We start from the raw sequence: 13,618 nt of genomic DNA on the forward strand, positions 1-13,618 counted from the left end.
GGAGGGCCCGGCGCGTGCTGTCAGGCGAGAGCATGTCGAGCGCCTGGTAACGACCGGGGTCTGGCCTAGCTCGGGGAAAGAGCGGGCCGGGGAGAAGGAGGTACCGTATCGACGACAGAGAGCACGTCATGGGGTAGTGCGGTCCTCCGGGGGACTTGTGTCCCGCGTTCGTGGGACCGTTCCTGCCCTGCCTGGGCTCGGGCCGTCAGGTGGGCGCCGCCGGCGGTCCGCCGAGTCTGTGTGGGCCTGGGCGCCGGCCGGCAGCTCCCGCCGCGCGTGCTCGGGGCCGACGAGGGCACGGCAGGTGTGCTCTGGGGGCCGGGCGGGGGCCTCCCTGCCGCGCCGCCACCGCCCGATCTTCACAACCGTCATTTTTTTTTTTTTTTTTTAACGTTTATTTATTTTGAGACAGGGAGAGACAGCATGAATGGGGGAGGGTCAGAGAGAGAGGGAAACACAGAATGTGAAGCAGGCTGCAGGCTCTGAGCTGTCAGCACAGAGCCTGATGCGGGGCTCGAACTCACGGACCGCGAGATCATGACCTGAGCGAAGTCGGATGCTTAACCGACTGAGCCACCCAGGTGCCCCTTCAACCGTCATTTTACCGCCCCGGCGTTTGGTGACAGAGGCGCGTGTGAGGTGAGGCTGCGCCGAGCGGAAGAGGAAGCCCTGCGTTTAGCTCGCGCCCACCGGCCGTGCCTCGTTGCAGCGTGGCCTCCACGTGCCGCTCCCTTCCCGGCAGAACGCCTGACCCGGGAGGTGTCCCGAGTGACCCCCTGCGCTGTTGGCGAGTCCGCGCGTGGCAAGCGGGCCGGCCTGGCGCTTGAGAATTGCTCTGTGGGTGCGACGTGGCCGTTAGAGCCACGCGGGGTAGTTGTGCTCGGGGTTAGACGTCGGCGCCACGCAGACCGCCCCCCGCGGCACCCCGGAGTCTGTGTGTGTAAATGACGGGGCAGAACGAGCAGGAAACCTCATCGAAGCTGGCACGACGCTGTCTGTAGGAAGTCTCGTTTTCCGTGTTAAGTCGTAGAGAACCCGTGGGGCCCGCGACACGAACCAACAGAAGGCCCATCCTAGAGCGGAGAAGACCTTCACCGGTGGCACCCCCCCCAGTGAAATACAACCCTGACGGGTTTCCTGGTGGACGCGACCACCTCCGACGCCAGGAAAGAGCTCGCGGAGGCGCTGGCGTCGTGCGTCCGTCTGCTGCCGCTCTGGTCACCCACTGAGCGCCCGGAGTGGGTGTTCCAGAATGCACAAGTTGTTCTTTGTTTTTTGTTTCCCAATCGGAAGTTGAAATGCACTTGCCTAAAGATTCACACGCTTTGGCAGAAGTGTAAGAGGTTAGACCACCCAGCTAACGAGCACCGTATGCTGTTCTGTACCTGGCTTCTTCACCTTGGGGCGGTGCCTCCACATCAGGGCACAGTCAGCGTCCTTATCATTTTTGAGGGCACGCGGTATTCTTTTTTCTTTTTCTTAATTTTTGTTTTGATATTTATTTTTGAGCGAGACAGCATGAGCAGGGAAGGGGGAGAGACAAAGAGGGAGACACGGAGCCCGACGCGAGGCTCAAAGTCACGAACCGTGAGATCAAGACCTGAACTCAAATCAAGAGTCTGACGAGCCACCCGGGTGCCCCCACACACGGTATCCTTGATTCACGGTCCTTACAGAGGAAAAGGGCTACATGTGCAAACGCATCTCCATGAAGGAGACCTGAGTTCCTGGGTTCGTTTTCTCTAGAGTTTTTGTAATTTTATTGTATTGCTTACTCACCTGATTGTACATGATTTTAAGGTTGGGCATTTCCTTCTGTCTTTATTGGCCGTTGATACATTTCCCCCTGTGATCTGTTGGAAGGTTTTCAGATTCCCTGGCGGGAACTGTTCCCCGCATGTCCCCGGGCACACGTGCGCGCCCCACCCTGCTAGCTCTGAGGCCGGACGTGTGTTTCCGCAGGGCGGACGAGGGTGAGAGGGAGGCGCAGGGGGCTCGACCACGGTGCATACGCGTCCTGTGGGTCGAGCCAGGGTCCGCAGCCCCGGAAGTGTCCCGTCCAGGGCCCGACGCTATCATTTCCGGCCGACCTTCTATGTTCCAGCCGTACGTGAGAGTCAAGGGCGCGCACGCAGCGGCGCTCCGCCTACTGGGGCGCGCACGCAGGGCGGGAGGCGCCAGGCAAGCTCTCACAGGCCCGTGGCGCAGGATGAGGACCCTCGTGGTGTCGCGAACCTGTCGCGAACCTGTCACGGGAGCGTTGAACCAGAAGGGAATAGATCCGTGTAGGTCCGTGTTCCGGGACAGGACACGCGAGACACCAGCCGTGTCTGGGTGTAGCGCAGGGAAGGCGTTTGTTTCCAGACCGGCAGGGGCGGTGACCCCGAGCCTTGTCGTCGACGGCGAGCACGGTGATTGGCCAGTGCGGCCGTCCGAATGGCGGTGGCGGAGACTGTGTGGACGTGACGGCTTCGGGCGCGTGGCCACGGGAGGGGCGGGGGGGGGGTGGTGGCGTGGACGCGCTGCGGGGCTGCTTCCCTGTGGCCCACTGGTTCTCATCGCCTCTCCGCCCCTCCTTTGCTTCGTAGGCTGTGGCCGCGGACGCGGGGCCCGGCAGCCTCCGCCAGCAGGGCGACTGTCTGGAAGGCACCGCGCTCCGCTGTGACGTCTTGGCGTCGCAAGCCCGGGCCCCCGGGGCAGGCGGCAGGGACAGCCCGTTTCTGGACACCATGATGCTGCGCATGGAGGAGATGGAGGTGAGGTCAGGGGCCGCCCCCCAGCTCACCTGCAGCCAAGTGTAGGGCCCGGGGTCAGGTGATTCGGGTACAGTGGGGTTGAAGTGTCAGTGCCCTCCCGGCACGGAACTCAGGAAGTGACGTGCGGTGCCCCCGATGGACAGCTGGAGAACCACAGGGACCAGAGTCTGCGCCCCTCGACTCCTCCGGCCCCGAGTGTGGTCTCCCCACACATCACACCATCCTTCCTTGCTTAGCATCTGGGGCTCTGCTTTGGGACTCTTTTCTCTTGGGGTTTTAGCCCCAGACATCAGCCAGCCCGGGCCCTGGACGGTCCAGAGCAGGGCGCTGACCCACAGCGAGGCTGGGAGTGGTGTGGCCGCGGCCGGTACAGTCCCCCGGGGGCTCGGGACCCCCACAGCATCATTGCCTCCTGCCTGCATCCTGGATTTGCCCCTAAGTAGAAACTTAGTGATCACGGAACCGACTTCCCTTCTCGGGGGTAACGTGGGGACCTGCCGTGTCCAGCGTGGCTGTCTGTAGACTCGCGTGGACCTAACTGCACATCAGGGAAGACTGCTGATGCACACGGCCCGGGTTTTGGGGGCTCAGGAGTTAGCGGCAGGCGGAACGCCTCCCTCTTGCCAGTGAGTTCTCGCTGGTCTCCATCCGTCAGGTTAACCGCTTCGTTTCCTTTTAGACTTTGCCTCGTGAACTTGACTCGCTTCCTGGCCAGGCACATGCCCATTTCTGGCCGTGTCTGTATCGGTGGGGCCTGCTGAACCATGACACCTGCTTTGTGATGAAACTAATCTCTTCTCGTAACTTAAACTTTTTTTTTTTTTCTTGAAGAAATACCAGGAGATGGTTCGCCGAAGATACAATGAAATTGTATATGCTGATCCCCGTCTGTGGATGCAGGAAGGGAAGAGTGGTGAGTGTCCCCCCCACATTGTGTTCTAAACAATTTCAAACATGCAGGAAAGTTGAAAAGCCTTGGCAGTGGACACGCGCGTACCTGCCACCTTCTAGCCTCCATTCGTTTTATGGTGTCTGCTCTTCGTCCGTCCGTCCGTCCGTCCCGTTTTTGGATACACGTTCCAGAGAAAGTTCCGGGCACCGGCAGGCACGGTCCTGAATGTTGCAACGTGTGTCTCAGCAGCTAGGATTTCGTGGGTCTTTACAGACTTTTTTCCTTTTGAGATAAAATTTACGTGTAATAAAAAGCACAGATCTTAGTTGTGTCATTGGATGGGTTTTGACAAATGGATATGCCCTTGTTACCCAAATTCCTGTCAGAATTCGGGCCACCGTGTCACCTTGGAAGGGTCCCCGTGCTCCTCTCCAGTCGGCACCCCCACCCCGGGACCCAATGTGTTGTTTGCACTGCAGGCTAGGTTGTCAGTTCTAGAATTTTCACAAACAGGGGATGCTGTGTGTGTGTGTGTGTGTGCTCTTGTCCACGGGAGGGGGGGGGGTCCCGTGTGTGTGCATGCTCTTGTCCACGACGGTCCCCTGTGGACATGCTCTCGTGTGTTCTTGTCCACGGGGGATCCCATGTACTGCGAGTATATTTATGGATAGTTTGTGCTCACGTAAGTTTTTACTTCTCTTGGATAAACACCTGAGCGGACTTGCCAGGTGATGGGGCTGGGTATGTGTTTAACTTTGTAAAAAACTGCCAAGTCTTTCCCTGAGGCGCTGTCCTGTGTTGCATGTTTGCGGTCTTTAAGTTTTTTTTTTTTTTTTCAACGTTTATTTATTTTTGGGACAGAGAGAGAGCATGAACGGGGGAGGGGCAGAGAGAGAGGGAGACACAGAATCGGAAACAGGCTCCAGGCTCCGAGCCATCAGCCCAGAGCCTGACGCGGGGCTCGAACTCACGGACCGTGAGATCGTGACCTGGCTGAAGTCGGACGCTTAACCGACTGCGCCACCCAGGCGCCCCTGCATGTTTGCGGTCTTTAATTGTAGCCGCTTTAATGGACACATGCTGATGTCCCATTGTGGCTTTAATTTCACAGATCCTTGACGAATAGTGATTTTTATTGATATTAGCTACTGGTATATCTTGTTTCGTGAGGTGTCCAGATGTTTTGTGCATTTAAAAATTGTTTTGTCTTGCTTCCCCTTCTCCGGCAGCCACGAGTCTCCACAGACGTTTGCAGACATTTTCTGTGTTTTGCTCACCTATGTATTTTCTCAAATGTATTTCTCTATAGGCAAATATCTTTAATTTTGAAAAGTCTAACATCGGATTTTTCTTGTATAGATTTTCCGTTTCTGATCTAGGAAATCTTTGCCTGTTCCCAAGTTGAGAAGAGAACCTCGTTTCCTTCTAGAAGCTGTGCGGTTTTAGCTCGTGTGTGTAGGTCGGCGATCTGCCCTGAAGAAAAGTGCCTGTGACGTGTGCAGAGGGAAAGGTCCCTTTGTTCTCGTGCCGGTCGCTGGGAAGGCGTCCGCTCTTCTGTTCACCTCTGAGAATTATACTTACGCGCGCTTCGTAGCAGTGGCTGTCCCCCTCTTGGATGCGGGGAAGCGCTGTCGCACGGGCAGTGAACGCCGCATGTCGGGGTGGGAGGCTCGCCGCAGAGCCGAGTCCCTGCAGCTTCCGGAACGGGAGCCCGGGGGGCGTCAGCCTGGACCGAGCGTGTGGCATGTCGAGTTTTGGCAGAAAGACGAGCTGTCCAAACATGGTGCTGACTTGGTCCTTTTGCGTTGTCTGTGACTGTCCAGGCTCGGCTCTCCGCTTGTGGCAGTGTCTGCCCTCCAAACCCCCGTCACCGTCACAGGGCAGGGGACAGGGGACGCTCGGGAAGTGGGGGTCATGCGACCCCACCCGTGCTCCCTCACCTGCGAGCCGATCTCCTCTTCCGGCTGAGCCGCGGATTCTTGGGGCCAGAGTTTATCCTCCTCCCTGTGCGTCCTGCCACGCACACCTAGCGCGGACCTCGCAGGGGGACCTCCCAGCCACTGCTTATTAGCGAGTCCGCCGTGTGGGAGCAGAAGAGGCACAGGAGGGGCAGGGGTTGCCCCGTGGTTGGGCCCCTGGCCCCGAAGCGGGACTGCCTCGTGCAGAAGCCCGGCTTATCAAGGGCTCCGCGTTCCTTTCTCAGGGACACTTTAAATCACCAGTCACGTTGATGACCGCATGGCTTCCAGTGCGCTCTGTGGGACCCTGAGAGCCGAGATCAGGGTATGGATGCTTGCATCCCAGTGAGAATCCTGTTTCTGGTCAGTCTGGCGCTGTGCTCAGTTGCACCACAAAACCAAATTTAGAGCTGGCTTTTGCAGAGTGCGGTGTCTACTCCCGTATCTTCTCTCTTCGGTGTGTGAAAAATCGAAAACCGTTTTTAGTCGTATGTTTACAGAAACCGACTGATGTGGGAATCGCAGGCACATTCGTGTGGATCGGGGGAAGTGGTTGGACTCACGGACGCTCCTTGCCTGAGGACACGTTCTCTTCTGTGCCCGAACTGCATTTGATTCGTTTGAGTTTATAAATAACCCACCGCTCACGGGAGCCGCCAAGCCCGCAGTGCAGTTGGGCTCGCACACTCACCGTCGTCGTGCAGGTTTCTGCCAGCAAAAGACTCATCCCGGGGACGAGTCAGGGTTGAGATGTAACTGCTTTTTTCCCTCCCCCGTAATGAAACCCTTTAAAGGTTAAAAAACGACCCCGACCCCTTCAGACTCCTCGAACAGGAGGCCGGACCTAATTAGCACCCACAGAGCCTGGCACCCACCATTTCCCGGAGTGTCCTCAGAGGTCACGGATGCTTCCAGAAGAGCTCGTGGTTTCCTTTCTTTTCTTTTCTTTTTTTTTTTTTTTTAACGTTTACTTATTTTGACAGGGGGTGGGGAGGGGCAGAGAGAAGGAGAGGGAGAATCCCAAGCAGCCTCTGAGCCGACAGCACAGAGCCCCACCCAGGGCTCGAACTCACGAACCTTGAGATCACGATCTGAGCTGAAATCAAGAGTCGGACGTTTGACTGACTGAGCCAGCCAGGCGCCCCAGGAGCCCGTGGTTTCTTAAAACTGATTCCTCGTCGTGCCTTTAAATTCACCTTTTCCTTGAAAACAAGCGAGTTTGCACTGCCGGCCGCCAGGCTGGGAGAGGTGCGAGCGGCGTCCTCACGGGCTGGCCGCTGGGGCGGCTCTAGGGCCCGTGGGCTGGTGTTTATCTGCGGCCGCTGTGTGCCTCTCTTCTAGAGCAGACGCTCCCGGCGGTAGGTGAAAGGCCTCTCTCTCCTCATCCAGTCGGGACCACAAAGAGCCCCGCGCGCAAAGACCCGGGCGCGAGCATCGTGTTGGAAAGACCTCGCGATGGCAAGTAAGTGGTGCCCAGGCTGCTTCGGCCTCCGGTGCTGTGAGACGCCTGAGTCCGTTGCTTCCCTCAAGACGAGGAAATCCTTTCTCGGGGCCTGGGGCCCAATCTCGCCGAGCTCCAGGGAGGCCTGGTGAAGCGGTGAGGCCGTAAGACGGGCTGGTGAGCGCCGTGCCGGAGGCAGTGTTTACAGGGGGTGGCACCGCCCGGCTGTGCGGATCCCGTGGCACACCTGCCCCCAGAGCCCCGTGGCGTGCGGGACAGCGATGCCCACACGGGGCGGGCGTCGGGGGCCGCTGGGGTGTTGGCTTTGCTCAGGGGGAGAGAGAAAGACTAGCCCTGGCTCGTCGGGTGGGAGGAACGGCACGCTGTTGCTCGTGGGCCATCTGAGCTCACCACCTGTCCCCTCAGCTCCCTGGATGCAAGTGTGGACGCTGGCGAGGAGTCTGAGAAGAGGGAGGCTCCCCTTCCGCCCCTTCCGGAAGAGTCTCTGCGGCAGGAAGGCCGCACCGCCCTCCTGGTGCCCCCGGGCATGCGACGCAGCATCCGCGACTCCTGCAGCCGCTTCGAGCAGTATCTCCGCTTGACCGCGCACGAGGCCGTGGGCGCCTTCAACCCCTGGCTGATGGCCGAGAGGTCAGTACAGCATCACGGCCTCCGCGTGGGGAGCGGGTGCCGCGCCTCAGCTCACAGAGAGGCTGGCGGAGGGCTTCCTCTGCTCGCCGCCTATTTGGGTGGGGGAGACGGCGTCCCGTCAGGTCAGTGACGGGACACAGAACGCCACCAGGCAGGAGACGGTCAGGAGCGCAGAGGTCGCAGGTGGGGCTGCTGGAGTACTTGAGGACGGAGGCTTTTCCGGTATTCAAATGGTTCATCAAAAGACGTATAAATCCAAATTTTCGTTTTTTATTTGTTTACTTATTTAAGGTTTATTTACTTATAAGAGAGAGACACAGCACGAGTGGGAGAGGGGCAGAGAGAGAGAGGGAGACACAGAATCCAAAGCAGGCTCCAGGCTCCGAGCTGTCGGCACAGAGCCCGACGTGGGGCTCGAACCCACAAGCTGTGAGATCACGACCTGAGCCCAAGTCGGACGCTCAACCGACTGAGACCCCCGGGCGCCCCTGAATCCGCTCCTTTTAAATGCAGCCCCAGATGAGATTCCTTCTCGGCGTCGCTGCTTGCACACCTGTGGCCCGCCGCCGTTGAGCGGGTGCCGAGCTGTGGCCTGCGCTTTCTTGGGCGGGTTCAGGCTGGGGGAGTTGGTGCCCCTTTCACCTGCTGATTGTTTTGCGCACTTCCCGGCCTTCCCGCACACTCGCACACTCACCGGCTCCCAGCCCCTCGCCTCCGCCCGCCCCCGTCGTTCGCAGGGCTTGGACCTGCCAGGGGTCCCCTCCGGCGGGACGGCCAGCTCGCGTTTCCCTGGCATCGCTCTCCTCAGACCCTCCGGCTTCCTCTTCCTTCCGATTCCGCCACCTGCCTTCTGTCCTCCCCAGGTGGTGGCCGTCTCCCCTCCGCTCTTCCATCCTTTCTCTGCTTGGAGACTTTTGCGTCCGTCTCCCGTCGCGGCGGGCTCTTGCGTGGGATCGGGGATGACCAGTTGTGTTTGGCCCCTCAGGCTTACCCTGAGGTGCCAAGACCTCCCTTGACGCGGAGCCGTCCAGAGCGTGGAGACCTTCGCTCATTTACTTTCTGGGGAGGAGGGGAGGCCGCCGCGGGTCCTCGTGTTCACTGGCGCGCCGTGTCCCCAAAGCTGCCAGGGCTCGTGAGGCTGACGGCGTATGGGGAATCCACAACAAGCCGGGGAAGACGGACCCGTCCCGTGGTTCGAGGCGCATTTCGTTCATCATTCTCCGGACATAGGGCAGCGCCGCCTGAGCGTGGAAGGAATGATTTGTACACGTCTCCCCTGGTGCCCTTGACCCTCAGGTCACCGTGCGTCGAACGTTCCGGCTCTCTGTTGTCTCTGGGCTTTGTTCCTCGGGCAGGCGCTCCCAAGGACAGGCCCGTGCTGACCGGGCCTTGGTGGATCTGTCAGGACGGCCGGCTCCGTCCGGTAGCCTCTCGGGGGAGGGGAGCGAGCTCGGCCCTTCTCTTGCTTGTAACATGTCCACCCTCCTCACGCCCGAAGAAACGTGCTGCTCCCGTGACGAGAGGGAGCAGGTGACACGGGTTGGGTGTCAGTAGCGTGCTGGCCGGAGGGGGCCCGGGCCGGGACGCTCTCAGGGGAAGCAGACTCACCAGCGGCCGCGGAGACTTGTGGGGAGAGGGCGGGTGGGAGCCGTGTGTTTATCTCCTTCCTGAATCCGTGGCCTGGCGCCACGTCACCGGGCGACCACGTGAAAGGCATAAAACCGTAAAGGACGGCAAACAGGAAAGAACCGACGAGGGAGCCCAGCGCTGGGACCAAGGACGAGGGCGCCAGGCCTGCGCGGAGGCCCCGCCCCCAGCGCCACAGAGCTGTGACCAGACGGGCAGCTTACGCCAGGGCCTGGGCCACTGCCCCGTGCAGCCTGAGGAGGAGGAGGAGGAGGAGGAGGAGGAGGCGGCGGCCTCCACACCACGCGCCCAGAGTCACATCCCAGAGAAGCGAAGGGAACGGTCATGCCAGGGAACGAATGGATACCCGAGAAAAGAGGTTTCTGGAGAGTAAAAATATCAGCAATTAAAAACGTCATGAATGTAGTGAATTCACTGGAAAGCTTCAAAGAAAAAGCCTCATCTTTGGAGGAGAATAAAAAGGCAAGAAAAGATCTTACACATTAGAGGATTGTCCAGGAATTCCAACTCAGGTGTCGGGAGGTGGGCCGCAGACCGTGGCTTCAGCGGCAGGGCCGCGTGCGGAGGGTGTCGGCGACCTGCTTTCTGGACCCGCGGCAGCCGTCCTTGGGGGCCTGAGTGCCCGTCCGCCCCCGGGGCCGAGGCTTCGGCTTACTTACCTCGCAGGGACACAGACGTTCGTCTGACGGCGGGAGCTCCCGGCTGTGAGGACAGGGCCTGTCGTGGTGTGTGGGTGAGGTGTGTGCGCACACAGCAGAAGGCACGTCAGGGCGTCGCCGTGGAAAGGCGTGTGAGGAGCACAGAAGGTTCCAGAGGGTTCATCGGGCCCCTTCCAGCGTCAGAAAAAGAATGGCTACGAGGTATCAGAACCCCGAACTCTGTGCTCGCCTGAGGCGTCTGTGGGCAGAAGGAAGGCGCGTTCCGGGACGCGCAGGGTCCAAGAACTTGGTTTCCGTTCGTGACTGAGCTAGCGGAGGGCGTGTGCACCAGCAAGGGGCGGACCGGGGGAGATGAGCTCCAGCGAGGGGCCTCCAGAGAAAAGGGGAAGGCTGGTTCCCCGGGGGGAGCTTTTCAGCACACACGGCGAGCGGCTGGCCTGGTGGAGGGAGGACGGGAGCACATGGGGCGCAAAGGCGGGAAGCAAGGAGCCGGCCGGGAGCTCGGGCGTCCGACCTCCTGAGAGCGCCTTTGTGTGTCTGTGGGAGTTTGGGCGGGTTTGTGACGGACGGACGTAGGAAGCACGGCAGGGTAAACGCAGCGGTCGCTCGTGCCCTCGGCTCGCTCAGGATAACTCAGGACACAAGCTACGTTGAGAGGGAAGCACGCGTGCGGGAAGGCTTCCGGAAGCTGCTGGCCGACACGGAGGGGCCCGGGGTCCCGGAGAAGCCGGCGGAGGCCCCCCCAAGAACGTTCACCGGGACACGTTCGCCGTGGGAAACGGGAAACGGGTGTGGTTCGGGCCGGTCAGAAGCGGTCCCGGAAGAGAGATGGGCCACACGGGAGCCACGGAGGTGTCCGAGGTCAGCGTGCGGGGAAGTGAACGTCATCTGCGGGAGACAGCGAACGTGTCTCCCCGGGTGCGCGTGCGGACGAGCACCCCACGGAGCGTCCGCGCTGCTCCGAGGCCCACGGTTTGTCTGGGAAAACCGTTGGAACGTCCGCGGTCGGGCTGGCCGGAGGTCAGGGGCGGCGCTGAGGTCCGGGACTGCCGGTAAGGGAAGCGTGGCGTGCGTGACGTCCAGGCTAGCGGCCAGGACGAAACGTAAGTGAAAGACCCCCCGAGATCGGAGGCAGGCAAGGAAGGAGAGCGAACGGACAGAGAACAGCGTCTCAGGAGGAGGAGCTCGGGTGTGTCAGAATTGCCTCCAGCAGCGCCGAGCACGCGGCTCCGAGCGCCCTTCTGCCGGCCGGGCTGCCGGGGCCCCTTTGGGCTGAGGCCGCGAGCCTGAAGGACGTGCCGGGAGGGGGGGTCCGAGCTCGGGGCCGTCCAGGGGACGCAGCCAGCCTGACGGGTGCTCTGGCCGGCGCGGGGCGCTGAGCCTCGGGAAGTGCCGGGTTCGAGCGTGCGGGGCCGCGTCCACACGGGAGCGAGCGAAGGAAGGACCGCGTAGGGAGGTCTCCGCGTCACAGCGCGGCCGTTGTGCGCCCGGCCGGCCGGCTGACTCGGGCACGTGGGAGGAGAAGTCTCGATGCCCCCTGCGATCGTGCAGCCGTTCCCGGGGTTTCCGGGGGGAGCGGCGGCCTCACCGAAGGTGAGAAGAGTCGCTGTCAGTGGCGAGACAGACGGACGGACGCACTGAGGGGACTCAGCGGCCCCTCTGTGGCCTTGTTCCAAAGGCAGATGACCTGAGCGACTGCGAAGAAACCTCAGAGGAGCCCAGATTGGGGGTCGCTCCCCAGAGGAGGGCCTTGCCGTTTGGAAAATGGCAAGGTCACGAGAGGCAGGCCGAGGGACGCTCCCAGGCTCAGGGTGAGCTGCGAGCGGGCGCCGGCGGGGCACGAGGCAGGTCTGAGGGCGGTCTGTCGGTGGGTCCGGAGCGCGATGTGTCGGCGTCCGTGTGTGGAGGGCGCGCTCGCGGTCCGGTCCTGGCCGCGGGGGCCTCTCACCTTGGGATCGAGTTTGCACGTGAGCCACTCCGGGTGAGCGCACGAGGAGGGGTGAGCAGGGGAGGGAGCAGCCCGGGAGGGGGGGAGGGGGGCGGGGGCCCGCGTGGCGGCCACCTTCAGCCGTGGTTTGTGTTCTAGCTTCTCGGACGAGCTGGTGGACGAGGCTCTGGGCGCCGTGGCCGCGGAGCTGGAGGACACGTGTGAGGACTACGCGGAAGCCGTGTTCACGTCGGAGTTCTTGGAGGCCGCCGCTTGAAGCCCGTCTCTGTGGCGGGCCTCCTCCCCGGGGCCCACGGGTGGCCTTGGCCTCGGCTGTCCCTCCGGGCGGGACCGCTGCCCTCGGAGAGGAAGGACGTGCGTCTCCGCGTCGTCGTGGCGGTGGAGCCGGTGGTTGATGACGGTGGGTGTTCATCGGTGCCCAGGAACCGTGAATCGCCTGACGAGACGGTGTTTTCCGAACTGTGGTTTTTCTGTTGAGATACCGGTGACGCGAGCGTCCTGGCAGGTGGTGGAAGACGTGTTTCACTCCCGGGGTCGAGATGCTCCCGTCACCCCCCGTCACCCCCCGTCAGCCCCCGTCACCCGGCCGTGAGCCTGCCAGTCCCCGTGTGCGGCACCTCCTCTGGCTCTCAGCCCCTCGTGGTCCCCGGCCTCGCCCTGGGGGGGCGTATGGACGCAGACCTTGAATTGAGGGGCCGGGAGGGCGCCCAGCTCACGTCCTTTCTGCGGGGTCGCACCTCCCCCGCCTCCAGACCCACCGAGCAGCCTGGGTGGGAGGACAGACGTGCCTGGATGTGCTGCCCGCCCCCCCTCCCCCAAGAAAGGAAGACACCTGAGAGCGGGGGGCGCTCGGTGCCCTCGTCCCTCCTCTCCTCTCCCCTCCCCTCTCTGTCAGGATTCACCAAGAGGAAAGCCTCTGATTTTTCAGAAACGGAAAAGGCACGTGTGTGAGTTTTCCTCGACCGGAGCCCTGCTGAGGACCCACCCGAGGGGAGGATTCGCGCCCAGGATAACATGCGTCTTCATGACATGCACGGCGTCATGTCTGGGTCTTTTCTCCCAAGTACACGTGTTTCGGGGAGCGGTGCACCTGCCCCGTCACGCGACCTGTGCAAAATTGGGCTTTGTTTCGTGTGCACACGCTCCTAAATGTGACACAGCTTCCGAAGGGAAAGTGCTCCCAGGTTACTGGAAGGTCTTCGAGGCGAGGGGCACGTGTGCACTTGGCGGGGCGTCTGCCGTCTGTAGCTGGAGTCGTTTGTGTGCTAGCGTTTGCTGTGATTTGTAAAATAAACTCAGGATCTTAAAGGACGGGCGTGTCTGAGATGGTTCACACCTTTTCCCGTGGACAGAGATGTGATTGACGGAACCCAGGCAGGCCTGCGCTGTCTCCTCGTCCTCACGTACTTGCCCGTCCGTGCGGGAGACCGGGGCGGGGGGGGGGGGGGGGGGGGGGCGGGGCGGGAAGGGACGGGAGGCCGTGCCTGTGTTCAGGGCTGTGTGCTCACGACATCCTGTGTCCAGAGTTCGCTCAGGCGTGTTCTGCCTCCTCGGCCCCAGGCAGCGCAGCCCAGGCACCGTGTCCCTGTCCGAGGGGGTGCCCGGTCCAGACTGCCCTTTGTTCCGGAATGCCGTCCCCCTGCCTCCACGTGGGGCCTGCGTTACA

At 61.5% G+C, this 13,618-nt stretch overlaps 1 protein-coding gene across 6 annotated transcripts in view; it reads left to right on the top strand.

Moving 5' to 3' along the window:
- The window catches only part of KIAA0753 (KIAA0753 ortholog), a 41,893-nt gene extending 28,630 nt beyond the window's left edge, over positions 1-13,263 (top strand). For 5 of the 6 annotated variants that reach the window (XM_030295363.1, XM_030295362.1, XM_030295366.1 and 2 more), the window contains 5 exons: positions 2,589-2,756; positions 3,588-3,669; positions 6,948-7,068; positions 7,474-7,698; positions 12,091-13,263. In XM_030295363.1, coding sequence (XP_030151223.1) covers positions 2,589-2,756; positions 3,588-3,669; positions 6,948-7,068; positions 7,474-7,698; positions 12,091-12,208 — 714 coding nt within the window. In that variant the 3' untranslated portion in view covers positions 12,209-13,263. Of the gene's footprint in view, positions 1-2,588; positions 2,757-3,587; positions 3,670-6,947; positions 7,069-7,473; positions 7,699-12,090 lie in introns of those variants that run through there. The other variant, XM_030295367.1, reaches the window with a different exon arrangement.
- The last annotated feature ends 355 nt before the right edge of the window (positions 13,264-13,618 follow it).

This window comes from Lynx canadensis, chromosome E1, assembly GCF_007474595.2.
Source record: "Lynx canadensis isolate LIC74 chromosome E1, mLynCan4.pri.v2, whole genome shotgun sequence".
Classification (NCBI taxonomy): domain Eukaryota; kingdom Metazoa; phylum Chordata; class Mammalia; order Carnivora; family Felidae; genus Lynx; species Lynx canadensis.